The sequence below is a fragment of the Ciconia boyciana genome, chromosome 16 (assembly GCF_034638445.1).
Source record: "Ciconia boyciana chromosome 16, ASM3463844v1, whole genome shotgun sequence".
In the NCBI taxonomy this organism is placed as follows: domain Eukaryota; kingdom Metazoa; phylum Chordata; class Aves; order Ciconiiformes; family Ciconiidae; genus Ciconia; species Ciconia boyciana.
Window position 1 is genome coordinate 584,960 of NC_132949.1, and position 25,927 is coordinate 610,886.

At 68.9% G+C, this 25,927-nt stretch overlaps 2 protein-coding genes across 3 annotated transcripts; both read right to left on the minus strand.

Moving 5' to 3' along the window:
• Nucleotides 1-16: 16 nt before the first annotated feature.
• Nucleotides 17-11,286, minus strand: USP36 (ubiquitin specific peptidase 36). Of its 2 annotated transcripts, XM_072880737.1 has the most exons (20): nucleotides 11,170-11,286; nucleotides 10,497-10,770; nucleotides 10,203-10,424; nucleotides 9,272-9,382; nucleotides 8,876-8,978; nucleotides 7,979-8,046; nucleotides 7,458-7,528; nucleotides 6,961-7,043; nucleotides 6,514-6,625; nucleotides 6,073-6,213; nucleotides 5,665-5,765; nucleotides 5,230-5,368; nucleotides 4,267-4,962; nucleotides 3,485-3,612; nucleotides 2,521-3,039; nucleotides 2,109-2,275; nucleotides 1,498-1,668; nucleotides 1,104-1,219; nucleotides 880-1,012; nucleotides 17-808 (listed from the first exon to the last, which is right to left on the minus strand). In XM_072880737.1, the coding sequence occupies exons 1-19, from the start codon at nucleotides 11,170-11,172 to the stop codon at nucleotides 881-883; spliced, it is 3,357 nt and encodes a 1,118-aa protein (XP_072736838.1). In that variant the 5' UTR covers nucleotides 11,173-11,286; the 3' UTR covers nucleotides 17-808; nucleotide 880. The 2 variants fall into 2 exon arrangements, with proteins under 2 accessions (XP_072736838.1, XP_072736840.1); XM_072880739.1 differs by lacking the exon at nucleotides 10,497-10,770 and having other exon boundaries at nucleotides 11,170-11,275.
• A 539-nt stretch (nucleotides 11,287-11,825) lies between these two features.
• TIMP2 (TIMP metallopeptidase inhibitor 2) lies at nucleotides 11,826-23,199 on the minus strand. Its single transcript, XM_072880975.1, has 5 exons — nucleotides 22,854-23,199; nucleotides 14,578-14,678; nucleotides 14,386-14,494; nucleotides 13,906-14,030; nucleotides 11,826-13,493 (listed from the first exon to the last, which is right to left on the minus strand). The coding sequence occupies exons 1-5, from the start codon at nucleotides 22,978-22,980 to the stop codon at nucleotides 13,293-13,295; spliced, it is 663 nt and encodes a 220-aa protein (XP_072737076.1). The 5' UTR covers nucleotides 22,981-23,199; the 3' UTR covers nucleotides 11,826-13,292.
• Between the last annotated feature and the right edge of the window lie 2,728 nt (nucleotides 23,200-25,927).

A 25,927-nucleotide genomic window follows, 5' to 3' on the forward strand; every position in this document is an offset into this window, starting at 1 on the left:
CGGCGCGGCCAGCCCGTTCACAAACACCACGAGTTTATTGCCCGCGGTCCCGGCGGCAGCGCCCCGTCCCCGCGGGGACCCCGCCGCCGCCTCCCGCGCCCAGCGCGGGGCCGGAGGGGAGCGGGGCCCTGCCCGGGGTGGGGCCAACGGTTCCACTGCGACTCGCACAGGGGGTGGCGGGGGTGGGGGTGCGCAGCCCGGTGCGGGCAGGGGGTTTAGGAGAAGGGCAAGAGGGGCTGGGGCATCCCCGGGCCTCGCCCAGGAGACGAACAGCAGCCCCAGTGCTCCCAGCGCTGCAGCGCGGGGCGGCGTGTCCGTCCCCCGTCCCCCCGCCACGGGGCTGGTGGGCGGCCCGTGAACTCAGAGCAGCAGGGATGAGCTGCAGGCACTTTCCAGGAGTCCCCCCCCGAGCCTTAACGCCAGGCTGGGGGGGGAGAAGGGGCTGCTCCAGCCCCAGGCAGAGGCACAGAGGAGCTGGCAGAAGAGCCCGGACAAGGCGGGGGAGCAGGCATCCCCCCACCCCAGAGCAGGTCAGAGCTCAAGAGGCTCCACCTCAGCTGGAGAGCAGAGGGAAGCACCCCCAGCCCACAGGGACCCCAGGGCTTGCAGGGACAGCAGCTCCCAGAAGGGGACAGCAGGGGACACCAAGCACGGCCTGACCCCCAGGGCTGGGGCCCTGGAGACACACAGGGCCAGCGTCCCCTGCCCTTTGCAGCAGGGTCCACCAGCAGCTCCCAGGACAACGCTCCCCTGCCGGTCCTTGACCCAAGACTGCTCCATTTGCCGGCTGGGGGACGCGGATCTCCACCTGGGAGGAAAGGAGCGGCGTTAGCACCGCGCCAGGCAGCCGCCCCCTCCCCTGCCCCCGGGCTCACTCACCTCAGAGCCGATAGCTCAGGCTGGCCACCTTGGCAGGGTGCGTCACTGACCAGAAGTTGCGCTTGCTCTGCAGCTGCTGGAAAGGATTGAAGTGTCTCCTCCGCTCCCGCTTCAGTTTTTTAATCTTCTTTACCTGTGCAGAGGCAGGAAGGCTCTTGGAGTCAGCGTGCGGTGTCCCCTGCCACCCCCCACCCGCCCCAGCCCAGGATGGGGCCAGCACCCACCTTCCCTCTGTCAAACTCCTCGTCCCACTCATCGATGACAGTCTCGCTCCGGGCCCACGCAGCGTCGCGAATGGCATCCTGGCTGACGGCCGAGATCTCGCCCTCCCAGGTCAAGACTGCGGAGCAGCACGGTCAGCAGGGAGCACCGCGCCGTGCTCCGCTGCACCCGCCTGCGCAGGGCCCCCACCCCAGGCCAACAGCTGGAGCCCCTCACTCCAGCACAACAGCCCCTCAGCCAGGTGCCTCTGCCCAGCTCCCGGAGCCCCTGCAGCCACCTGCGCTGGTGCTGGGGGGAGCCCAGGCCCCGGCAGAGCACAGAGGGCTCTGTCCACGCCCAGGGCTCGAGGCAGGGAAGCCGCGTAGCTGTTCACCCACCCAGGTGAGCAGGGAGTACCTTGTTTGCCATAAGCCTTGTCCAAGGAGTTCCTGAGCAGCTCCTCCACCACGCTGGACTCCTCCTGGCTCCCAGGTGCTGTGCCAGCCCCATGGCCGGGCTGGGGGCTCAGGGCAGCTGGGCAGCGCCTGTATCCGTCGCCAGCCTGGCTGTCCCAGGCACACGCTGCCGCTGCGGAAACAGGAGGGCTGAGGACAAGCCGGAGGGAGCAGAGGGAGCTCCTGTGCCGCTCCATCTCAGGCAGATCTCGCCCCAGGAGACACTGGTCGGGACAAACAAGGTCCCGATAGTGCAGGGTGTTTGGGCACACTAGGGCATGTCCTGGGCAGGGAGGAATTGGGGGTAAATCTTCACCCCTCGAGGGGCCCGTCCCCACGAGTCTGGAGAGGAGCACACCCTCATCCAGAGTACAGCTGGGCAGCTCTCCTGCGTGAGCGGCACAGGCCTGCGGGCAGGTCAGCCGAGGACGGGGCGACAGGCACCCCCAGGCAGCTGGGGGGACCAGCAAGCCCCGGGGATGGACACCAGTGCTCTGAGGGGCTGTGTGGGCAGACAAGCAGCCAGCTCTCCCCCTGCCAGGCCCCAGGCAGGGTGGAGGCATGCGGTCATACCTGGGGCACCATCTGCGGTATCAATGCCATTGGCAGCTGGCCGCTCCACGGCTGGGCTGCTGAGGCTTTCCCTCCGCTTACGCTTGCGGTGCTCGCTCTCTCCAGCCCCAGCCTCCGCACTCCGCCGCTGCTTTGTCCTCCAGGGCTCGGTCTCAGCCCTCCTAGAGCTGGGGAAGGCAGCAGGGGTCAGCTCACACTGGCCAGACCAGAGGGGGGAGAGTTTGAGCTCCCCTGCACACCCGCACCCCAGCGCTGCACTCGGGGAAGGGTGAACCACCCGCAGCAAGCCAGCGCTTCGGCAAGGCTCATCCCACCCACAGAAAGATGAGACACCCCTGCCCACAGCCCAGGGAGCCTGACTTCAGGCAGAGCAGAGGTGCACAGGGCTCTCGTGTGCTCGCCAGCCCCTCACCTGCCCGAGGACAGCATCCCAGAGCAGTGCTCTTCTGTCTCCTCCATTCTCCTCTTTTTCTTCTTCTTCTTGATGGGGGAGATGGGCTCCGTGTCCAGGTAAATACTGGGGTCTGACGCTTGCTGCTTAGGCCTGCTCTCCAGGTCCTGACAGCCTGCCGCCTCCCTGCCGCTGCTGGGACCCTTGCCTGCCGCCTCCTTCCCTGCGAGGGGCACCGAGCCCTCCTGAGCAAGATTCTTCTTCTTCCGGGGGGGGCTGGAGACTTCATCCTTGCCCTTCACGGCCACAGCACGAGGGCTGCTGTCTGCTCCGTGATGTTGCTTCCGCTGCTTCTTTTTGGAGGAACCAGGGGGGACCTGGCTGGGCCTCTTCTCCCTGCTGCAGGGAGGAAGGTGGTGCGAAGGGTGGGCAGTGGAACCGTTGGTCAGAGGGGAGGCTGGGAGCTGAGGGGCTGAGTTGAGGATGAAGCTGAAGGCAGGCTTTTCAGGATTTGGCAGTTTGAGAGCAGATGAGGACAGCCTGAAGGACAGGAAAAGAGGCTGACGTGATCTGAAAGGCAGGTCAGGAGCAGGAGCCCCTCTCTTCCTACCCACCCTGAGGTGCACGAGCACAGCACCCAACCGCTGCCATCTCAGCCACAAAATCCGAATCGGACCCTGCTCTCAGAGCAGCAGCTGCAAGCGCACACAGTGGCTCCGCAACTGCCCAGTGCCAGCCACGCGCAGGGCACGTGCCGTCCCACGGGGGATTAGGAAAGAGTGAGTGTTGCTGCAGCACGTGTCGATGGCAAAGGTTACAAGGGAGACCTGCAGCAAGCCCTGCTAGCCCAGAACAGGAGAGCCGGCTGACAAAATCGCCCCCCCCAAGCCAGCTGCCATGCCAGACAGTTGCCTCGTGGAGTACCCCAAGGCTGCTACTGGCCTTGCTGCCGTGCAGGAGCCTGGGAGCGACTGGCATGGCTTACCTCGACTTGCCAAAAGGCCAGGGAGTGGACTCGGGGTGGGTGGTGTTCGTGGGGTAGGTGTGGTCAGCAAATTGTGGGTGAAGTTGTGCGTGGCGGTCACTTCCGCTCGCCTTCCGCGGGGTGCTGCCCTGCAGTTATTGACATAAATAAAAACTTGGTGGTCTAAAGAAAAGAGGTTTCCGTGAGCCAAGAGGAGAAAATAAAAAGGGGAGCCCAGAGAAAGGGGAGGGGAACAGACACAGACGGGGGGAGGGAAGTGGGGGGTGGTAGAAGAAGAATCAGAAGTGTTTTCAGTTAGAAGCACAAAGGAAAAAAGGAAGGAAGGAAATTTAAAGAACAGAAACCCCAGCGCTCCATCCTGAGCCCTGGCTGCACAGCGGCACCCAGAGGGCCGGTCCCACGCCACCGCCCGGGGAGGAGGCAACTCCGCAGCCCTCCAGCTGCGGTGTCACCTGCTCCCACCCACCCCAGGGGACACGCTGCCCCGAGAAGGCTGGCAAGGCCACTGCGGGGACTGGCACAGCCACCCCTCCATCCTGAGCAAGAAGGCAGGAGCCGTTTCTCCTGCATCACTCAGGGATGCGAACAACAGTGGGGGCCTGGCCCCACACCCCGACCCAGAGGGAGAGCAACCGCTACAGCCCTGGGGCTGAGGGGCTCTCCCTGCCCGCCTCCAGCTTAGCAGATAGCCAGCATTAGCTCTACGCTTGCCCCCAACACAAGCCCCAGTTCCGAAGGCGCAAGGCACCTACTGAAGTCTGCGGGCAGAAGCTCAGACTCACCTTTTTGGCGGAGAGTGCCAGCTTCTTGGCCGGTGGCGGTGACATGGTACTGCTCAGCTCCAGAGCAGCGCTGGCCAACAGGGAGGACTTCAATTTTGCCGGCTTGGAGTCTTCGGGGGCAGCCGGCTCGGCGCCGGGGCCAGCAGGGAGGTCTGTGCCACAGTCCGTTTCCTGAGAGGTGCAGAAGCTGCTGGTTCCGCTCTTGGCCTTCTGGGACACTTTGGTCAGCTTCCCTGCTGCGCCGTGCGCCGGGCTGGCAGCGCTGCTGCCGCAGGAGTCCCTCTCCAGGGTCCCGGCGTTCTCCCCACTGCCCCCGGGCTCCTGGCTGGGGCTGGGCTCCAGCAGCAGCTTGGGTGAGGTAGGTGGCTGCTTGCTCTCCCAGGAGCTCTGCCGGGGCAGCTCCGCTTTGGCCCCGCTTGCATTGCTGGTGTCGCAGAAGCCCTGAACTGCTCTGGATGCGGGAGGCGGTTGCGGGAAGGAGAGCGGCTTCTTGGGCCTCTGGGCTGTATCATCAGGCAGCGCTGTGGCCGTGTGGGTGGCTTTGAGGGGCAGTTTGGGTGATGGGGACCCAGCGGGCAGCTTTGGCGGAGCAGTTCCGTTCGGCAGCTTCGGCCCCGTCCCGAACGTGCTGCGGGCCACAGGGACTCCAACCTCCTCCGGCCCCGGCAGCTTCTTCCCCAGCAGCACGTCTGGTCTCTAGACGAGAGAGAGAGACGTTCAGCAAGGAGAGAATTCAAGGAGCCAAGGACACAGAGCGATACTGCCCTCCCCGTCCCTCTCCAGGCCCACACAAGAAGCCTTGGCCCAGCAAGATCCCTCCTGCAAACCGTCCTCCCCCACGCCTGCCCACTCGGAGCACTGCGCCTGCCTCCCTGCGAAGCCGCAGCCCACCCGCCCTCGCAGAGCAGGCAGAGGGGCAGCAGCTCCCAGAAGCACTGGCCAAGAGCAGCCTTCAGGACTCACCCGGCCCATCAGCGGTGAAGACAAGGGCCCATTGGTCACGGTTTTCTTGACCGGATCGGAGATGCCGCCGGTGCGGCCAGGCAGGCTGGAGGCAGCTTTGACAACGGGCCCCTCCGAGCTCTTCCTGGGGCTGGGGATTCTGGTGAAGACAGAAGCGCAAGTGTTAACTGCGAGAGTTTGAGCGACTGGAACACTCTCGTCAGAGATGCACACAAGAAACAGGAGCCAGAAGCTCCGGGGAGGTGAGGTGCTCTTGATCTACAGCACAACCATGACAAGGGGCTGGACCTCTCCCTGCCACCCTCCTCCGAGCCAGTACGTGCACGCAGCATTGGGGCTACTGGGGCCAAGCTCCTTCCCACCCCAGTGCTATCAGCCCTGTCCCCAGTGCTGAGAGCAGGGGGCAGAGGGGCCGGAGGCACAGGGTGCTCTCACCTCAGGTAGAACAGCACGTAGGCCTGCTGGTTGAGGACCACTTTGATGTTGCTGGAGCGGACCAGGTCGTCGTTCATTTGATACCACTGCCCATTGCTGGCCTGCGGAAGGAGAAGAGAACAGGGTCGGGCTGTGTCCGGCGACCCTTCTGGCCTGAAGAGCAGCAGGAACAGCGTCCATTGGCAGAGCTCCTCTCCCCAAACCCCACAGGCAGCCCAGGGCAGACAAGGGGACTCCGTGAGAGCTGACCTCCACGCTTCCTGCCACAGAACACAGCCTGTACCCCCCATCCAGTGCTCCACACCACACACATCTGCTGAGCACCCTCCTTTCTGTGCACTACAGGGACCCACGAGCACCCGCCAGCCCCCAGCCCAGAGGGCGCGCCAAAGCGCGCCCCGGGCTCACCTTCACGTAGCAGTAGTAGTGCCCTGCGTGGCAGCTGTACCCAGAGTGCACCAGCACTGCGTAGAGTCCGTACATGACAGGATCCCCGTTGTTCTGAGACATGTAAGGGCGGATGTTCAAGAACTCAGGGTACCCCACGTCCTGCGGAGAGAGGATGTCTCAGGAGCCTGCACAGCAGACGGCTTTCTTGCTAGAGCGAGAGCAGCTCAGCTGTCCTACGAGTCCCATCCCTCGAGGGAGGGGGACCCGCTCTCCCCAGGCTGAGGTCACGGTGAGAAAGATGCCAGGATGAGCCAAACTCCCACCGCACCGCACAGCTGGGGAAGGGCTGCAGGACTGCGGCAGAGCTCACACCGCGCACGGGAGCACCTCCCACCCTGCTCTGGGCAGCAGGGCCTCGCGCCGGGAGACAGCCCCAGCTCTGGATTGCCGAGCACTCACCTTTGTGATTTTGCCTCCACCGAAGTTGGCAAAGCGCTTCAGTGAGAGCGTGAGAACATTGGAGGCTCGGTGGATGGTGAAACGTTTGGTGGCCGGCACTTTCTTCTTGCATCTGCACAGGAAGAGCTCGAGCTATTCAAGCTGTTCCACCACCCAGATGGTTGCCAGCCCTGACCAAGCCGCAAACCCCACAGAAATGACCTGGCCGACACCAGGCACCGCTCCAGGGCACCTGCTCACGGCCACATCGGCTGGCCCAGGTCTTCCTCACGAGAGGAGGGAGCTGAGGCTTGGTGGCAGGCTTCATCGCAGGCTTCCATGGCCACACACCTTACGGTTTAGCCGTGGAGCAGGTAGAGAAGCCCTCCCGTATTGCGGCAGGCTTTCCACCTGCTTCCCACCAGCACACCCGTGAGCCCCTTCCCACCCGCAGCCCCACACACTCACTTGGCACACATGTAGGCATTCTCCCCGCCCAGCACGTCTGACTTCACAAACAGCTCCAGCGCCCGCACTATGTTTGCGGCTTGCTGCAAGGACAGAGGAGAAGTCAGGCCACGAGTGCCCTGTCCACGCAACAGCCCGGCTCCCTGCCGAGACGCTGGCCCCGAGAAATAACACAGAGCATGAGCACAGGGCCACAGACTACACCAAACCCGTGAGCCTGCCACCAGGTAGGCACTGGCCAGCATGCCGCGAAGGATGGCTGCACTGTCCCCCAACACCACGGACCCTCAACAGAGGAGCTGTGGCTCACACTCCGGCAACGGGCACTGCTCTGCCAGGCAGAGAAGGCAGCGCAACAACAGAAGCTGCTTCCCCCTTGCCTGCGCCATGCCTTGACGCTGGCAGGTTAAGGAGCCTTGAGAGCAGTAATGGTGCAGTTGCAGGAACATCCCTTGCGAGAGCAGAGCTCCTCCGCATCCCCGACCCTGCCGCAGTACCCTGATCTCCAGCGCCAGGTCCAGGTAAGGGTCATAGGTGTCCGAGACGCTCTTGCACACCGAGCACTTCACTGCAAAAGAAAGCAATGAGAAAGAAATGAGAAAGCAATAAGAAAGCACCCTGGCACAACACCAGCCCCTGCCACCCCCCCAGCACAGCGCAGGCAGCTGCAGTATTCCTCCTCTCCGGGTTTGGGCTCTGGGATGTCAGCACCGGCATTCACAGCCTGGCAAGGAAGAAGGCTGGCAATTCCCCTATGTGCGGGGACAGCAAGTGTTGCTGGGTAGCTGGCAACACGGGTTCCTTTGCTGGTGGCAATGAGCTGAGGACCCACAGCCAACAGCTTTTTCCATCGCCACAGCAGGGGTCACGACCCACAGATGCCGCAAGACTGACCAACTGCAGCTCTGGGTAATTTACACATGCTTAGCAATTTTCCCAAAAGATTTTTACTGCAGGGCTCTCAGGGAAACGGCAGCCCTGAGAGTCACAGGCCGAGGACCTGGCAGCCAGCACTCACCACGGGACCGCAGGTAACCGCCAAAGATCTGGTGAACCAGCGTCGTGGCCTGGGTCTGGCGATCCAACCTAGAGACAGCAGCACCGGATCTCACACCACCCCTCCGCAACGGCCACCCCCGCGGCCACCGCTGTGTCCTCAGGACAGCTCCCCTGTGCGCTCTGGCCAGCGGACGGGCTGCAGCGCTCCGGGAGCAGAGGGAAGGCGCAGCCTCTGCCAGTCTGCTGTCCCCGTGCTGCAGCTCGAGGGGTGGCACCAGGCTCCGACACGCACCTTCCTCTAGAAGGAGCAGAAACTCCTGGCTGGAGCTCAGAGCTGGGCACTGCAGACAGAGGCAACGCAGGCTGCCTGGGATGGAGGGCCCAGGGGAAAGCTGCTCACCCACAGCCACAGAGCTGGGGCTGAACTAGCAAGCATGCCTGGATTCCTTGGCAAGTGGGACAGGATCCAAACCCATAGCAGCCTCAGGATTTGGGGACAGGACCAAATCCCCAGGACTATGCTGGGGCGGAGGTGTCAGGAGAAGGGAGAAGGCAGACAACAGCCCAGAGCTGTGTCACAGAGAGGCGGAGAGTTGGGCCATCCACCCAAGGCCCTAGAGCCAGTACCTCCCTCTACAAGTCTGGCCCATGGGACATGTTCACCCCACAGCCCCCTCCCGTGGGCGCAGGGGAGCAGCGAGGGGACAGCAGAGAAGAGCAGCGAGGGGACAGCAGAGAAGAGCAGCGAGGGGACAGCAGAGAAGAGCAGCGAGGGGACAGCAGAGAAGAGCAGCGAGGGGACAGCAGAGAAGAGCAGCGAGGGGACAGCAGAGAAGAGCAGCGAGGGGACAGCAGAGAAGAGCAGCGAGGGGACAGCAGAGAAGAGCAGCGAGGGGACAGCAGAGGCCCCACATACTTGGTACAGCCATTCAGGCAGGCCTTCTGCATGGCATCAATGGTGTAACGCAGGAACTCGTGCGCATCCTCCTGGTTGCCGAAGCGGATGTGCTGGGCGATCTCTGCAGGAGAGGGAGGAATCAGGCCCAGAACATGCTGCATCAGACGTAGGCTCTCCCTCCCTCGGGGCAGGGACTCCGGGGTTTGAGCCCCCTCAACCCAAACCAGACGTCAGACGCATGCCGGCCAAGGGGGAAGCCCTACGCAGCCCATAAAGTCACCAGCCCCCGGCAGGCTCAGTGATTCATCTCAGAAGAGCCGTCTGCCAAGACCTGCCCCGATCTCAAAGGTTCTGCTCCCGCATTAGTCACCGCTCTCCTACACGGCTACGGGAGGGGAGGGCAGCCATCCTTACTCTTGAGGTCTCGGATGAAGGACACTGGCTTTATTGCGTTGCCGCTGTTGGCAAAAGCCTGGATCATGTGGTTCTGCATAATGCACATCATGCAAAAGCCTCCTCGGTGACCTGGAGCAGAAGAGGAGAAGACAGGACGTTGGGGACAAACCCAGGAGAGATGGAGGCAGTACAGGGGACGGGGGATCTCTGGTCCAGCACAGCTCAGCCACGCTCAGTTTTTCCTACAAGCTCTGTGCTACGGTACAGCTCTGGGGCATCCCAGGTACACAGGGACCAGCACACACCACCCCGGCTGGCGCAGTCACAGCACCAGCCACTGCAACCCCCCCAGAAGAGACAGCATCCGCGTGGATGGAAAACAGGTCACAGGTACTCGCTGGAGGAGCCCACAGGTCAGCCCCGAGAGGCAGATCCCACCGGAGTCCTATGGACGGGGCTGTGAGCCCCGCGTGCTCCCCTTGGTCGCAGCTCGGAGCAGTGCCCACCGGACTCTCTTTCAAAGCCACCCGTAAACAGCACCTGCACGCAGGCTGCCTGCACGCAGCCTTCTGCCCTGCCCTCACGCAGTCCCCGCAGGCAGGGGCTGTTTGGGACCCCAGCTCAGCCCCCAGGAAGTCGGCAGACCCCGTTGGGCCCATCTTAGTCCTGGCTACGCCCAGCGGAGACAAAACCTCCCCAGACACAAGGATACAGAGCTCGGGAACGCTGCTGTGACCAGGAAGAGCGAGCCGTACGCAGGAATGACCCCTCGACGGAGAAACGGGCAGGAGGGAGCAGAGAAGGCACATCCCGACACCCGCACACCCCTCGCCAGAGCCACGTGCAGAGGTGCTGAGCGCAGCACTGGGAGCAGGACAGGCAGGCGCTCCCCGCTGCCGGCGCGGCCACCCCGGCCCTGCCGCCCACCGAGCCGGGCCTCCCCACTCACAGGTGCGGCCGTGCTCCTTGGAGAGCAGGTAGTTGGCGAGCGGCGGCGTGTAGGTCAGGCACTGCACCGTGGAGTTGAGGAAGCAAGTGTTCCCCAGGTTGTGCAGCCCGGCGCCGATCCGGTAGATCCGCTCCCACTTCATGGAGAGGCGCTCCTCGGGGAAAAGCACCTTCTGGGGCACGGGGACCCCGTCCCCCAGGCCCCCCGGGCCACGGCCGCTGCCTGCGGGGAGAGGGGCGGTGAGCCGCGGGGGCGCGGAGCGCGGGGAGGGCCCCCCTCGCCCTCTCCACCTACCCTGCTTGCCGGGCGGCCCCTCCTCGGGGCCGCGGTGGCGGCCGGCGGCCTCGGCCCGGGGGTTGAGCAGCACGTACTTGCCCCGCAGCAGCTCCAGCTGGCCGGAGAAGCCGCGGCTGGCGGGCTCGAACTCGATCTTCTGCAGCAGCACCTTCTTGGCCGAGGCGGCCAGCAGCCGGCCCAGCTCCCCATCCTCGCCCGCCTCCCGCCGGCCCGGCTTCAGCGCCTCCTTCAGCTTCTCCACGATCGGCATGGCGGGGCCCGGCGGCCCCGGCTGCGGGGCGGGGGCGGCCGCTTCAGCGGGGGCGCCGGCCCGGCCCGCTCCGCTCCCGCTGCGGGGCCGCGCGTTGCCGGGGCAACAGGCCGCGGCCTAGGCCCGCCGCCGGCCCGGCCCCGCCGCCGCCGCTCGCACCCCGGAGGCCCCAGCGGGTCCCCGCCCGCCGCCGCTACGGGCCACCGCGCCCTCCCGCCCCCGACCTTGAGCGCCGCCGCCGCCGCGCTGCCCCGGTCCGCCCGCCGCCACGTGCGGCCCGCCCGGTACCGGCGCTCCGCCGCGCCCGCCCCGCGGCCCGCCCCGCGGCCAGGGCAGGGGAGGGCAGGGAGGCGCGGAGCGGAGCGGCGCGGAGCGGCGCGCAGGCCCCGGCCCGGCCCGGCCCGGCCCGGCCGCACTCACCATCCGGGTCTCCGCCGCCGCGCGCACGTGTCGCCGCCTCAAAGCAGGGGCCGCCCGCCGCCGGCACGAGCTCCTTCCGCGCTGGCCCTGACGGGGCGGGGACAGCCCCGGCCCCGCCCGCTGCTGCGGACGCGCTCTCGCGGCCCGGCCCACTGCCGCCCGCCGCGCTCCGCGTCCCGAGGCGGGCTGGGGGCGGAGCCGCGCTTGCGCGCCGGCTGCAACGGCGAGGGGGCGGGCCCTGCCGGCGCGTGGCCGGTTGGGGCTGTGACGCGTTCATTGTGCGCAGGCGCGCGGCGGGGCGGGGCAGGGCGGCCCCGCTCCGGGCCCCGGCCCCGGCCCCGGCCCCGGCCCCCGCGGCGGCCAGCGCTGCCGGGAGGGCTCTGACAGCGGCCCCGCGGCAGCTCCTCCCCTCGCCGCCTCGTTCGTTCCCCTCCGGCTCCCTCCGGCCGGGAGCGCGGCGGCCCCGCGGGCCCGAGCTCACGCCAGCGGGATCCCTCCTCTCCTCGGCTGAGCCGCCGCAGGGCCGAGCCGGAGGAGCGGCCCCCGCCGCCGCTCTGCCCTGCCCGGGAGCTCCCGGTGCAGGGACCCCGCACGAAACCGGGGCGACTGCAGCGCCTGACGAGGAGAGAGAAATTACAGCACAGGGACCATACAGCCGGTGGCAAAACAGTGGCAGTATTACACTCAAAGACAGACTACCAGCAGAGACAGGAGTAAATGGCACATATGATATAACCATACAGTAAGCGAACGGGAGTCGTATATGGGATTGATTAGAGGTTGGGGGTTTTTTTTTCTTTTTCTTTCTTTTTAATTTTTCTCTTTAATATGTTGAAATTGCCCAGACTGGTCCAGTACGACATCTTAAACCTTACAGGGACGCACAGCATGAAAACGCCCCCGGAGCAGGCCTGCGGGGATTATTCCCGGCACGCTCCCAAAGCTGCGGTAAGGGGCGGCCGGCGCACGTGTCGGTGCTGCCCACGTCACGGACGGGCAGCTCCGCGGCACACGCCAGCGCCGCTGCAACGTGGGAATGGCTCAGAGAAAGCGGGGCCCGAGGTGCGCGGGAGGGTTCACCGGAGGGGACGGGTTTTCCTGCGGCCGCGCTCGACCGGCCGCAATGCCGCAGCGCTGCCGAAGGCCGCGGCGCGGCTCGGCAAACAGCTGCGCGAGGCGATGATGGACGCCCTGCACCCACGCCGCTGGAGCTCCTGCCTCTGGTGCCCTGCCGAGGGGGAGCTCCCTGCCGAGCCCTGCTGCCTGCCTGCCGAGGCTGGCGGGGCTGAGCCCGTCCAGTGCAGAAGGGCCTGGCAGCAGCTTTCCGCTCGTGCAGGAGGTTGCAGTGGGAACGGACCCCCCCCCCCGCGATGCTGGGGAAGGCGGTGAACCCCACGCCCACCTCCGTATCCCCGTGGGGTGAGGAGGATGTGGAGAGAGGGGCAGCAGCGCCCGGGTGCGTGCGGGGGGGGTCACACCAGCCATGCTAACGTGCCCCTCCAGGTTTTTGGGACAAGGCACCTGCGCGGGAGCCGTCCGGCCCCGCAAAAGGCCCGTAGCCCCTCGCACACAGCCGGGGGCTCTGCCGCACGGTAAAGCCCCCCCGGAGCCTCTGCCTGGAGGGCTGTACCCTTCCTGCACCCTTGAAGGGAGGGACGGGTGGTGGGTGGAGAGGGGGACAGCGGGGTCCCTGGTGCTGGAGGGGGGGAGGGCTGCCTGGCGAGAGCTGCTGGGGCTGCTCCCCCGTGGCAGGGGCACTGGTAGACCTGCTACACAGACGGGCAGCTCCCGCCACTCGCGAGGGTTCGATTCCTTCACAGCTGCCGGGGCGCCAGGGCTGAGCGTGGCCGCGCAGGGACGTGGCCCTGGCAGGGGGGTGCCCCCGCACCCCGCTCAGCCCCGCTGCAAGCGTGGGAGTGCCCAGCGCAGCCACGGGCTGCCAGATGCCTGCGACAGAGCGGGTCCCCGTCCCTGCCCCCTGCACGCGCGTGGCAGCCGCCGCAGCCCGGGGACGCCCACGGCCGAGCAGATTTTCATGCTGTCTCCAGGAATTGATATCAGCGTGGACCAGTCTAACATCTCGCAGGTTTTTTCTACTGGCTACTGGAATGCGCTCGTTTGGCTTAGGGGTCCTCGATGTCGAGAAACTCTTGCTTGGGGGGGGCCATGCCGCGGTACCAGGCGCACGAGCCGTCGCTCCTCTTGATGCAAGCATAGTGCTTCGCCTGCCGCCCATCCACGTTGTTCTTCTCCATCGCCCAGTCTGTCCAGAGACACTCGTCCGAGGAGGAGACGAAGCAGGGGATGGAGAGGCAGCGCAAGATCTGCGCACAACAGAGACCGTCACCAACCACCCCGAGGGGGGAACGCCGGGGCGGGAGGGGGGTGGGAAGAAGCAGCACGGGGCGGCTGGGGCTGGTGGTCCAGCTCCGGACCAGGGGTGCCAGGCTGCCCCGTCCCTGGGGGGGCACGGCGGGGATGCGGCCCCGATGCGGGGGGACTGAGGGAACCCCTGGGTGCGGGTCCCAGGGCCGGCCTCGGTTCCCAGCTGGAGCACCGGAGGCTCGGCCGCCCTTCCCCATCCCCAGCCGCGTGCTGTGCCCCCTGCACAGCGTCACCCTTCAAGGACGGGGAAGAGCATCTCACCGCAGCGCCCACGCCTGCCTCGGGGCTGCAGACCCCGCTGCCACGGGGAGCGGGGCGCAGCCCGTGCTCGGGGCCAGCCCGGCCGCTCACCTTGCACTCGCAGCCCATCTGGTACCGCTGGTTTAGGCTCTTCTTCTGGGTTGGGCTCAGCGAGTCCCAGGTGGAGACCAAGTCGCAGAGCGTGATGTGCATCTTGCCGTTGCCCTCTGACTTGCCTGGGGAGAGGCCGGACGGGCTGCTCAGAGGGTCCCCCCAGGCACCCGACATCGACTGGGGGTGCCGGGGGCTCAGCCCGGCCTGGGGGGCTGGGGACCGCTGCAGTCTGTCCCCTCCCACCGTGCACGGCCCCCGGTGAACCCCAGGAAGCAGAGGCTCGTCCCCCAGCTGCCCCTGCCACAGCCCGGGGCTGCCGAGCACGGCCAGGACGCAGCCGGGGGGGTGCACCGAGGGCTGCTGGTGGGAGCAGGAGGAGGAGGTGAGGGCCCCGTGCCCGGGGAGCGGGCACATGTGTCACGGGCGTCTCGGGTGGCACACAACGTCCCCCGAGAGCCCTCCCTCGCGGCCACCCACCTGCGATGAGATACTCCTTCTTCCCGCCGGTGTCCAGCAGCCGGCCGCACACGGCGGTGGATGGAGCCGTGTAGATGAACTCTATGTCCTTGTCAGGGCCCTTAAACATCTGGGGAGAAGGGGCGGGAGTGAGCCGCCGGCACGGAGGCTGCCCCGGTCCCCCCACTCTCCTGCCCCCGTGTGCCCCGTTACCTTGATCTGCTTGATTTCATACTGGATTCGTTTGATCGGATTCCCGTATATATCATTCCCCGAATCCACCTCTTTCGCAGAGACGGCCTTTGCTCGGATCACTGCAATGGAGAGGTGTTGAGGTCAGCAGGGGTGGCTGGGGACCGGCGGTGCCGCCAGCGCCACGCGGTGCTGCCCCGGCAGGACGGTCCCGCTCAGCCCCCCCATCCCACAGGGGCTCCCACCCTCGCACGGGGCCGCTGCCCGTGCTGCCCACAGCGAACCCCACTGCCCTCCCCGCAGACACCCCGCTGCCCGCAGAGCTGGCTGTCACGCGCTGCCCCAAAGGGATGGGGCTCTGGCACGCGTGGGACGGCGACGGGCAGCGTTGCAGCAGCACCCTCACGGGGGGTGACAAGGAAAGGTCGCCCCAGGATTGCCTGGCCCCACCGCCACCAGCCGTGCCGGACTGGTCGCCCTTGGCCACCGCTGGCTCCGTCTCTGCCCAGCCCCTGCCGGATTCGTGGGCGCAGGCTGGCCCTGCCCGGGCTCCTGCCCATCACCCAGATGGCACCGGGACAGCTAAAACCTGCCCAGCAGCGTCCTGGGAGCACCGCGGTATTTGTCCCACTGTCATTAATTAAACCAGTCTCTGACGAGGGCCCCAGCCAAGTGCCCGCGTGGCCTGGCACGGCTGGAGGAGAAAAGGGCAGAGGGAGCTATTTGGAGGGTCACCTCTGGGCGCAGAGGGAGGCGGGAGCCGCGTCCTCGCAGCACCGTCCCGGCTGCTCACCGCGGCCAGCACAGGCGCCAGTGTTGCCCACCAAGTGCCCGCACAGGCAGCTCGTGCTGGGGTCCCCAGCCCCACCAGGCCCCCGCTGGCCCCTTCGCACCCCCACACCGGAGGAGCGGGGGGGTCCTGGGGCCAGGCTGCCTTCGTGCCCCGCAGCCAGAGCGTGGGGTCCCCTTCCCACCATGGAGGGGTCCCAGCTGCCACGGGGCAATGCTCCGGCTGCCGGCTCCCTGCCAGACCTCAGCTACTGCGCGCGGAGCCTCACGCCGTGCAGGCACAGAAACCGCATCCTCCCGGGGCCGGGGGCCGCAGGGTGTCACTTCCTGCCCTCGCTGCCTGCAAAAATAACCTGGGGACGCCGAGGGCCAGGGCAGTGGAAAAACACGACCCAGTGAGGGGAGGCAGCAAGCTCCCCAGCCGGCAGCCCCGAGCAGCCCGGCCAAAGGCAAGAGCCCTCCCAGCTCTGCGCAGCCCCGGGGCGTTCCCAGCACCCGGTGCCAAGGGACAAGGTTGGGTGCCCCAGGGCTGGCGAGGCCACAGCGCCCCGGAGCCCAGGGACAGCGATGCGGGGACGGCTCTGCCATGGAAGGGTCCCTGCGGTCACGCTGCCAGCACAGCCCGGGGACACACAAACCGGCATGTGAGCGCTCGGCACGTGGCAGTGACCTGCAGGGCGGGCAGGGCAGGCAGGCAGGCAGCAGGCAGCCAGCTCACCCTTACTCACCGGCTTGGGACACGGCACCTAGTTCGGTGCCGCGCTGCGCAGGTCACAGCTGCGTGCGGTGGATGCAGCCACTCAGGCGTGCGGGGCCTGGGTCCCTGCGCCGAGACCTGCGTCTCCCTGCCCTGCCTGGTCCCCTCCGCCGGTGTGGGGACGGGAGCTCCTGGCCAGCCCTAGGCAGCACCAGGGACGCCGGGGACGCTGACGGCACAGGGGGCAGCGGCAGCCCCAAAGCCGCAGCTCCTGCTCAGCACCCTCACAGCCAGAGAGGGGGCCCGGCTGCAGGGCAGTGGCTTGTCAGGCTCCCGGCTCTGCTAGGGGACCGCCATCGCGGGGGATGCCAGCTCCCTCTTCCTCGGGGGCACCCCGGTGCCCTGCCAGCCCCGCTCCGCGTGCGTGCTGCAGGGTAGGGAATGGGGAGCCGCGCTTCGGCCGGGGTGGCGGGAGGGCAAGCGCCAGCCAAGCTGGGGACACGACTCGTGTCCTCCACCAAAGGGTGCTGGGGTGGGAGCAGCCGGGGGTGCCTGCCAGCCTGGCAGAGTCGCGCTTGCCTTCTTTCGCCTGGCACGGCAAGGAGAGGGAATCTGACCGTGCTCTATAAATACCGCGGGGCGCGGGGCATGCGGATGGGCTATTTAAGCTGAAGGTCAGGGGGGCACGGCCCCACGTGGGTACCGGTAAGTGCCAGCTGAGTTTACTCTGGAAAGGAGAGAGTGGCCATCAGCACCGGGGTGGCCAGAGCAGGGGTCGGGGAAGAGACTCCCCAAAACAGCCGCCCCCCGTCAATGCGGGCAGTCGCTCGGTGCGGGGCAGGCGGATGCAACGCCCGCCAGTACCGAGGCTGCACCGAGGGCTTTCCCGGCTGTGCTCCCCTCCCCGGCAAAGGGCCGGGCTGCCTGGGCACACTGGCAGCACAGGCAGCATCTCAACCCCCCGCTTCTTGCCTGCGGCAGGGCGAGCCCCTCGGCGCAGGCCCCCGCCCCGGTCCTGACCCAGGCTGGAGGAGCTCTGCTTGGCAAGCACCGGCTCGGTCCCTGCCCGCTGCCAGCGCCTGCGCCCGCTCCTCTGCCAGCGGCGCGCCTGGGTCACTGCAGGCGTGGGCCGCCCCTCGCCCCCCGACCCAGCGGCTGCCGCGTCCTCCCGCGTGCCAGGCCCTTCGCTGCTGCACACGCGTCTGCGGCGTAACTTGGGTGCAACCGAGCTGGAGAGCCGCGCGCCGACTCCGGCCCTGTGGCTCCAGGCGTGGGGAACGGTTACTGGTTCAGTGGGCTCCAGCCTTTTCCATTCACGTGCTGATGAATCACTTGACAAAAATGCAGCCCAATTCTAGGCGGATTTGTTCTGAACAGTGCGGCTTTGTGGAGGGGACGGCTGTGCTGCGCTTTCCCCGCCAAGACCCCAGCAGCGCAGCCAAGCTGCTCTGCGCCAGCCAGGAACCGGAGCGGTGAGGAGGGTGAGCCGCAGGCATCGTGGAGGGGAGCCCCGGAGGAGACCCCGGCTGAGATCCCCGGGACAAGGAGGCAGGGCTGAGGGACGGAGGAAACCCCCGGGTCCTCAGAGACCGGCAGTCGGACCTCCCCAAATGCCAATGTCCCCGTCAGCCGCGTCACCCACCACTCCTGCCGCCGGCCTGGACAGCCACCAGCCACGGGAGCCCAGACCCTCCGTGGGGCTGAGCTGAGGCTCTCCCGGCTCCCTGGGCGCACGGCAGGCGCAGCACACCGCTGGCACTGGATGACTGAGTCCGACCAGGGCAATGCTGGAAACGCTCCTTCCCCAGGCAGGACAAGCCGCGGCCAGAAGATGCACCGTGGGGCCACCCCCTCCCGGCGGGGCAGGAGCCCCACCGGTGACAACCCTGTGCTGGCTCCCAGGGCTACAAACTGTGGCCACCCCGTAATGAGGACCCTGGACCCCTCCAGGGGCAGACCCCTGCGAGGCAGCAGGTCCCCTCGCTGCCCTCTGCCACCGGGGTCGGTCCCACCGCCCTGGCAGGGCAGGGGGCTTCACCCCCGTGCCGAGGCTGCCGGCTGCCCATTTCCTGCCTCTGCACTGGGAGAAACGCCAGCGTTTGCTTTAACTCTGCACAGAAGCTGCTGCATGAGCAGGGCCGCGCTTGCAGCCGGGACCTCCGGAGCCCCCCGGACCATGCCTGCTGAGTGGGGCTGCCCCCCTGCGCCCGCTGCCTCGGGGGACTCAGGCCTGGTGCCAGTTCCAGGGGCTTTCGACAACCCCCCCACACCTCGCTGCAGCTGCCTCGGCACAGCCCACGGCCGCCTGCTGCCTCCCAGCGCTGCCCCTCACTGCCCCGTCCTCCTGTCCACGGTGGGATGCGGGAACAGGCACAAGGGCAGGCAGGGAGAGGGGCATCTCCCCCCGGCTGCAGAGCGGTGGGGGTCCGTGGGAGCTGGCAGGAGGTGGTGACTCCCCACCCTGACCGGCCGCGGCTGCCTGGGGCCGAGGCGTCCGGGGCGTCCCGCAGCGGAGCATCCCCACGCCACAGCGGACAGCGGTGCCACAAGGAAGGGCCCCACGCCAGGGCCCAGCCGACCCTGCACCGCTCCTCCCGGCTGTGCCATGAGCACGCGACCAACTGGGACACGCTGGGGCTGCGGTGCAGCTCCAGGAGCAAAGCTGGGGGCAAACAGAGTCGCCCAGCGCCACAAACCCACCGGGAGGTCTCCCTGGGCTTGCCAGCCGGTGGGATGCTGTCCTCCCTGGACCCCGCCGCGCAGCTGCCCCAGCTCAGGGGCTGCGCCCCGTGTTTCTGACCGCTGAGCCGGGGGTTCCTGCTGTGGACGGTTGCCATCGCAGCAGGAGCCGCTGTGGGCAGCCAGCGGGGAGGTGCTGCGAGACCCTGTGGGGAGATGCGGAAGCCCCAGGCTCTCCCTGGGGAAGGAGGAAAGGGGGCTTGGAAGTGGTGACCTGCGCTGGTGAGGCCCACCAAGAGGAGAAGCTGTGTGGGTGCTGCCCTGCAGCCAGGGTGGATCCTGCCGTGGCCCGCCCCAGCTCGGGGGAGCTGCGGAAAAGCGCCTGCCTGCCTGTGCCCCACGGGCAGAGGGGGGAGCCTCGGCCCCGGGCCCCCCTCCTGGCCAGAGCCGTGCCAAATTGCCACCCCTTCCTCCGCCATCCCATCCCAGACCCCACTGTGCGGCCCCGCCAGCACCCGCCCGCGGCTGCCCGGGAAGCGCCGGTGCCCACAGACCGCGGGGGCCGCTGCCGGGCTGAGCGGCCAGGGAACAAAGCTCCCTTCTCCGGGGCTGCTGGGAGCCGGCTGCGCGAAGGGGCCGGCTGCCAGTGCCGGCACTGCCCGCCCGGCCCCGCCAGCCCGGGCACCCGTCCCCGCAGCGGGGGCAGCCCCGGGGTCACTCCAGCCCCGCTTGAGGCCGGCGGAGATGGAGAGCCGGCAAACCGCCCCTGGGAGGGACTCGGCCCCAGCCCTGCCTGGCACGAAGGCAGCAGCCAGCCCCCAATGCCTGCCCGCACCCCGGCAGCTGCGGGGGCAGCGGGGCAGGACACCCCCACCCCGGCACAGCGGCAGGGCGGTTTTGGGGATGCGGAGACTGGAGGGACGCGGAGCCGAGCACGGCAGCCCCGCGGGGAGAAGCGGCGGAGGCCATGGGGGCTCCCCGGGCGCGTGGCAGCACCCACGGGGAGGGGGGAGGCAGCCCCTGGGCGCCAGGCCCCGCTCGCCCACCGGCCTGCGCGGGAGCCGCGGGTTACGCGCTGCCATGGCCGCGTGCGTCATCCCGGCCCTCTGACGGGAGCGGGATGGGGCCCAATCAGCGGCAGCCCCAGCAGTCAGCCCACGGCCCCTCCGCGCCAGCCGCACGGGAAAGGCTCCGACTGCCGGAGCTTGGCGGGGCGGCACCAGGGACCAGCAGCTCCCCTACCCCGCCGGGGCTCGGCAGGGCCTGCCGGGCAGCCGCGGTCCCCCCGGCAGCCCTCAGCAGGGCCTGCTCCCACCCCTCTCCCCAAACCCTCTCCTCGGCCTCGTCTCTGCCGGCTGCTGGCAGCCCCCGCCGTTCCTCCCCTGCCTCCGTGCTCCCTGCACCCCGTCCCGAGGAGCCGAGCGCTGGGACAACTGGGATCGGTGCGATGCTGCCGGGGGCCGCGTCCAAGGTGGCTCCCGTCCCAGGCGGCACACCGAGCCCCCGCTCTCCGCTGCCCCATCGACCCCTCCTGGAGCCGGCACAGCCACACAAGGCCAAAGCCACGGCCATGCCCAGAAGGGCTCAGCATCACTTCCCTCCCCCCCCACATCCCCACGCTGCTCCAGAAGAGGTGAAGCAGAAGCCGGGTCTGCGGCCCCCGGCCCGGCCACGTCCCCACCTGGCCGCCGAGCATCTCCCGCAGCTGAGCGGCCCCAGCAGAGCAAACCCCCAGCAGGCAGAGAGCAGCCATCGGCCTCCACTGCCTGGGCACGGCCCGGGGAGGAATGGGGCAGCCCTGAGGCCCTGGGCCCTGCAGAAAACTGCTGCCCGTCTCATGGGCCAGGACGTGCAAGTGCAGGCCGGCCAGGTCACTTGTTCCAAGTCACCAGCTCCAGCGACATGACTGCCAGCCCCTCTGTGACCCCCACCCCCTCCGGCACCCCATGCCCGAGGCAGAGTCGCATCCGCCTCCCCCTGTGCCACCTGGAAACAGAGCCCCGGGCTCCAGCTGCTGTGGCCCCGCTCCAGGAGAGAGCCGGCTGCAGGGGCACGAGAGAGAGCAGAGGGGCCGTGGGGAGGCACAGACGGACATGGCAGGCACTCCCCATGCTACGGAGCAGGGATCCCAGCCCCACAGGGGCCAGGATCTTACACCGCACTCACCCAGCTCCCCCCTACCTAGGGCTGAGCACGAGCCTTGGGGCTCATCGGCCACCCCAGGTGCACCCAGCACCGCAGGGCATCAGCCGCCACCACCACATCTCCATCGAGGGCCCAGCCTGGACACGGGCCGCTCCATCCGCAGCAGCCAGGGAAGGTCCCGGCAGCACCCAGCGCCCCAAGCTCTCCCCAGGCTCCGCGCGCCTGCAGGGACGGAGCGGGCTGAGGAGCCTCCCAGCTCCAGAGAGCATCCAAGGGGAAGACGAGAAGCAGCAAGAAGGCCAGAGATCACAGGCTGCAGGAGACGGATCCGTGTTGTGTGGGAAGAGAAGGCTGGGGAGCTCATCCCAGGATGAACCCTGCTCCCCCGAGCGCAGCACTGTCCCCACCCGGGCTCAGACAAGACGAGACCCATCCAGACGAGCCGCGCAGGGCACTCGGGCTGGGAGCCAGGCGGAGCCGGGGCTGCAGGCAGCACAGCCCGGGAGGAGGCTGCCTCAGCAGGACGGGCTCTGGGCGCCCGCAGGACAGGCACCTGCCGAGGGCAGCGGGGCAGCCCGAGCCGCAGGCGACCACTGCCCGGCCACGCTGCAGCCTCCCAGGGGACGGCTGAGACGGCCGGGGCCGCTGAGACAGACGGTGACTCAGCAGCTGAGTCACGGCTGAGCCAGCACCCCGGGACGGCAGTGAGTCACGAGTGCCCCGGAAAGCTGAGCCCGATGAGAGTGTGACGGGAAGCCGCAGCCCCACTGCCAGAGCGGGCACGGGGGATTCCGCGGTCCAGAGGCACCGGCTCGAGCAGCAGCTCCAAAAATTCAGTGCTCCATTTTGTCTAGAAACCTCCCTGTCCCCAACATGCTTCGCGGCACGCTGTGCCGAGCAGCAAGGCCAGGCAGAGCCGGGGCACGCGGGGCAGCAGCCCGATGCTGCGGGAGTTGCCCCCGTGGAGGAGAACCGCTGGGAGCGGGGTCTGGACGGGGTGAGGGGAGCCTGGGAATCCGTCAGGAGCATCCCGGCTCAGGAGCAGGGGACAGGGCAGGGCCGTCCAGAGGTTGGGGCTGCCTAAGTGTTTGGGAATGTCACCTCTCCAGCTGAGCCGGGGAATGGCCCTGCAAAGGGGAGCGTCAGGAACTGGGGCTGGTCTGTTTGTTTAATATGTTAAAATTTAATAAGGGCATTATTCATAGAAAGAGGAATCCAGATCCCGGCGCTGCCAAGCCCTCCCTTTCAGCAGCATCCAAGCCGAACAAAGTGGGACGGGGGAGAGGAAATGCCTGGAAATAAGGAACAGACGGGAGGTGACCGAGCCCGGCGCGGCTGGCTCTGCCGGGCCGGGTGCTGGCTCCGCGCTCCAGGCCGGTGCCGGCCGCGCTCGGAGGGCCCTGGCCTCCCCCGGGGCCGTCAGCTCCCCGCGCTGCCACGTACCACCGCGGTTTAACCGAAGCTGGGAGCGGCCGGGCTCACCCGTGTCACCGGGGCTGCGCGGCGGGGAGCCCGGCCTGCCCCGGCCCCGGCCCCGGCCCCGGCCCCGGCCCCGCGGCGGGGGCAGAGCCGCGCTCCGGCGGCTCCTCGCATCGTGCGGGGACGCCCCGGGGGGCGATGCCGGGCGCGGCCGCGAGGGTCCCCCCGCGCCGGCGAGACGCGCGGGGAGGGACGGACGCTCCCCGGCCGGCCGGACAGACGGACCGCGCCCGGCCGCGCATCTGCTCCCGCCGACACACCCCCGGGCCGGCCGGGGCGCGGAGCCCGCACCCGCGCGGGGCTGCGGGCAGGTGCCGGGGCCCGCGGCGGCTCTGCCCGCTCCCCGCCCGCTCCCCGCCCGCCCGCCGAGCCCGGCCGCTCCGCGCCAACTTTCCGCCCCTTCCCCCGCCGGGAAGTTCGCCCAGGCCGGGCCGGGGCTCCGGGGCTGCCGGGGCTCCTGCCGGGGCTCCGGGGCCCCGCGGGGACAAAGCGCGGGGGCGGCGCTCACCTACGTCCGCGTTGCAGAAGGCCTGTTGCGGGTGGATGGGCGAGCAGCTGCAGGCGTCGGCCGGGCGGGCCCTGCCGAGCAGCAGCACCGCCAGCCAGGCCAGCAGGCTGGGCAGCGCGGCGGGCATCTTGCGGCGGGGCTGCAGGCTCAGCGACCCGGCCGAGAAAGCCGCATCCACCGCCGGGCCCGGCCGAGCCGCCGCCGGAAAGTTTGGGTCCGGCAGCCGCGGCCCCTGCGCGGCGTTGCGGGCGCTGCTGCGGCCGCTGCTCCGCTCCTTCTAGGGAGGTGTTTTCTTCCTTCCCCGGCTGCCGCTCAGCCTCGCTTTTTAACGTGCTCCGGGGATTTGCTGCTCCTCCTCTGCATGGCGCGGGGCCAGCCCGGCTGCTCCCGCCCCTCCGCAGGATGCGGCTCCGCGCCGCGCTCGCCGCCCCCGGCCCGGCCCGGCCCGGCCCGGCCCCCGCCGCGGGCACCGGCCGCCCCCGCCCCCGGCCGAGCCCCGCGCATCCCGCCCGCCCCCGCCCGCCGCCCGCGGCCCCGGGACCCGCCGCCCCTCCGCCCGGGCGGGGCCTGGCGGCGGCGGGCAGGGCCGGGCAGCGGGGCGGCGGGCGGCGGGGCAGGGCCGGCGGGCGGCGGGGCAGGGCCGGCGGGCGGGGAAGGCGCCGAGGGCCGGCACGGGAGCGCGGCCCCGGCTCGCAGACCTGGCGCCCGGCCCGCGCCGAGCGGAGCCGTAAATTGCAGGGGAGGGCTGCGATTATGTCTGTGCCCAAGCATTTCCTCTCCTTCCGGCTCCCCCGGCCCAGCCCGGCCCGCCGCCCGTGCCCCCTCGCCTGCTCCCCCCGCCGCGCCCGCGGCACGCTGGCCCACGGCTGCGCCCACCCGCGGGTCCTGCGCCGCTGGGCCGTGCCCGCGGACCTCGGGCCTCTCCCCCTCGGCCAGCAGCCGTCTACCCCTGGAGCGCGTCTCCAAAACCCTCACCCCGGCCCCGTCCTGGCCGCATCGCCGCGGAGGGGGTCAGGATGCTGCCGGTCTCACCGTGCCTGGACGCCCGCACCCAGCCGACTGCACGAGCGCGCTCCATCTCTCCAGCGGTGCCTTCGTCCCGGCGAGGCGGGCAGGGAGCCCAGCTCTGCCCCTGGGCAGGGACGCGGCTTCTGAGCACAGCTGAGCCGGGTGCTGCGGGCACACGTTGGCGGGGACAGCCAGCACCGCGGCCACACGACCCGCTCCTGAGCCAGCCTCTCGCCACAGAGCTGCCCCGCCACGGCCACTCATGTTTGAGGGAGGTGTCAGAGCTCCTTGCCCTTTAGGATGAGAAGAAACAGCGGAAATGTGGGCAGGCAAACTCAGTCCAAGCCCTGCTCGAGCCCGGAGGGAACCTGTGGGAGGTGACCGTGTTCACGCTGCTGGGATGTTGGATGGAACCTGGAGATGGGGCTCCAGGTCCCCGGCTCCATTGCAGGGCACACAGTTCGCAGATGCTTCGGCAGCAGTCGCCAGGAGTCGCGCCGGCCCGGCTGCCCAAGGTGCCGGGTGCTGCCGCACGCCCTGGTGCTGCTGGGCACTCGCACTGCTCCGAGGGCACCCCGGGGCTGAGGGTCTGGGGGCCCGGGGATGCTGCAGCCCGGTCCTGTTTGTGGCGAGGCAGGGGCTGACGGTCCCGCTGCCCACACGGCACCGCCGCTCCAGGCCCCGGCAGCCTCCCAGGCCTCTGGTATCCTGCCTGCACGAGGAGGGGCGAGATGGGGTCCAGCCAGATCGCTAGGAAAAGGGCCAGGGCAAGGGCAGGCAGGCAGGGCAGCTGGCGGGATAGTCTGGGGGCGCAGGGGGACACGGTGTGGGGAGGCCCCACTTCCCAGCAGGGTGCAGAGCTCCCCACCTGGCTGAGCCCAGGGGACAAGGAGGAGCCACATGGCAGGGACAGCCACGGGGACACCCACTGGTACAGCCCTGGGAGCAGGACAGGTGCTGCGGAGCCGCCGGCCCCAGGCCAGGAGGGCGAGCGACGCTGGGAGAGATTGTGCAAGCGAAGCACAGCCGAAGGCACAGTGGCCAACGTGGCCCACGGCCAGCTGGCGCCCAGCGCGGCCTGGGGACGTGCCCCGGGTGCTGCACGGCCCGAGGCCACGTGCATGGGCTGAGGCCAGCTCTGCCCGCGGTGCTGGGGACAGGTCCGTGCCCAGGGCAGAGCTGCCCCGCAGAGGAGATGAGTGCGTCTGCTTGCAGCCCAGCGCCGGCGTGAGTCATTGTCTGGGCTAAACGAAAACACGTGTCCAGCCCCGTACGGGCTCCTCACTCGGCTCGCAGAGGTGCTGGACACTGTAAACAGGGGCGGGGCGGGGGGGGACGACGGGGCCAGCATGGCTGGGCTCTTGGGAGGGCCCCTGTCCCCCCCAGCTCTCTGCACCGGGGGTCCTCCTACCCAACCGCAGCCCAGCCGCTGCAGGAACAGGCCCCCTCCCTCCCCTGCGCACGGCCAGTCCACGGAGCGAGGCAGCACCGGGGCAGGCAGGGGAGGCATAGGGAGCCCAAGGCCAAAGGACCCCCCTGAACCACAGCCAGTCCCAGCTCCCTGAAGCCCTGCCCGCTGGCAGAGCTGCCCGAGGGGCCGGGTGGTAACAGGGACCCCCGGCTGCAGGGAGACACCCGAACAGCCCAAACGCACGTTGCTGTCAGCTGGGGGCTTGTCCCCAGAGCTATGAGGCAGCTGCTTATCACGCTGCGCCCCTGCCTGCTCCCACCCGCACCGGGCACAGGGTCCCTCCGACAGCAGCTCCGCTGGCAGCATCCCCGCAGGCATCCCGGGCTGCCGGGAGGTCACCCCAGCATCGCATTGGACCCGTCCCCACGGGGCCTGGACGGCAGCCCGGCTCCGGGGGGTAGAGGGGAGGAGGTCCCACTCCCACAGCCAGCGCTGGCGGAGGGTCCTGGCACTATGGCCGCCCTGTCCCCCTGCCACCTGGCTGCAGGGTCCGTGCCTGCAGCTCTCCCCCGCCAAACCGGAGGAGCACTGCACAGCCAAACCCCGGCCCCAGCCCCTCGCTCGTGGCTGGTGTGAAGCTGTGCTGCCCTGTGAA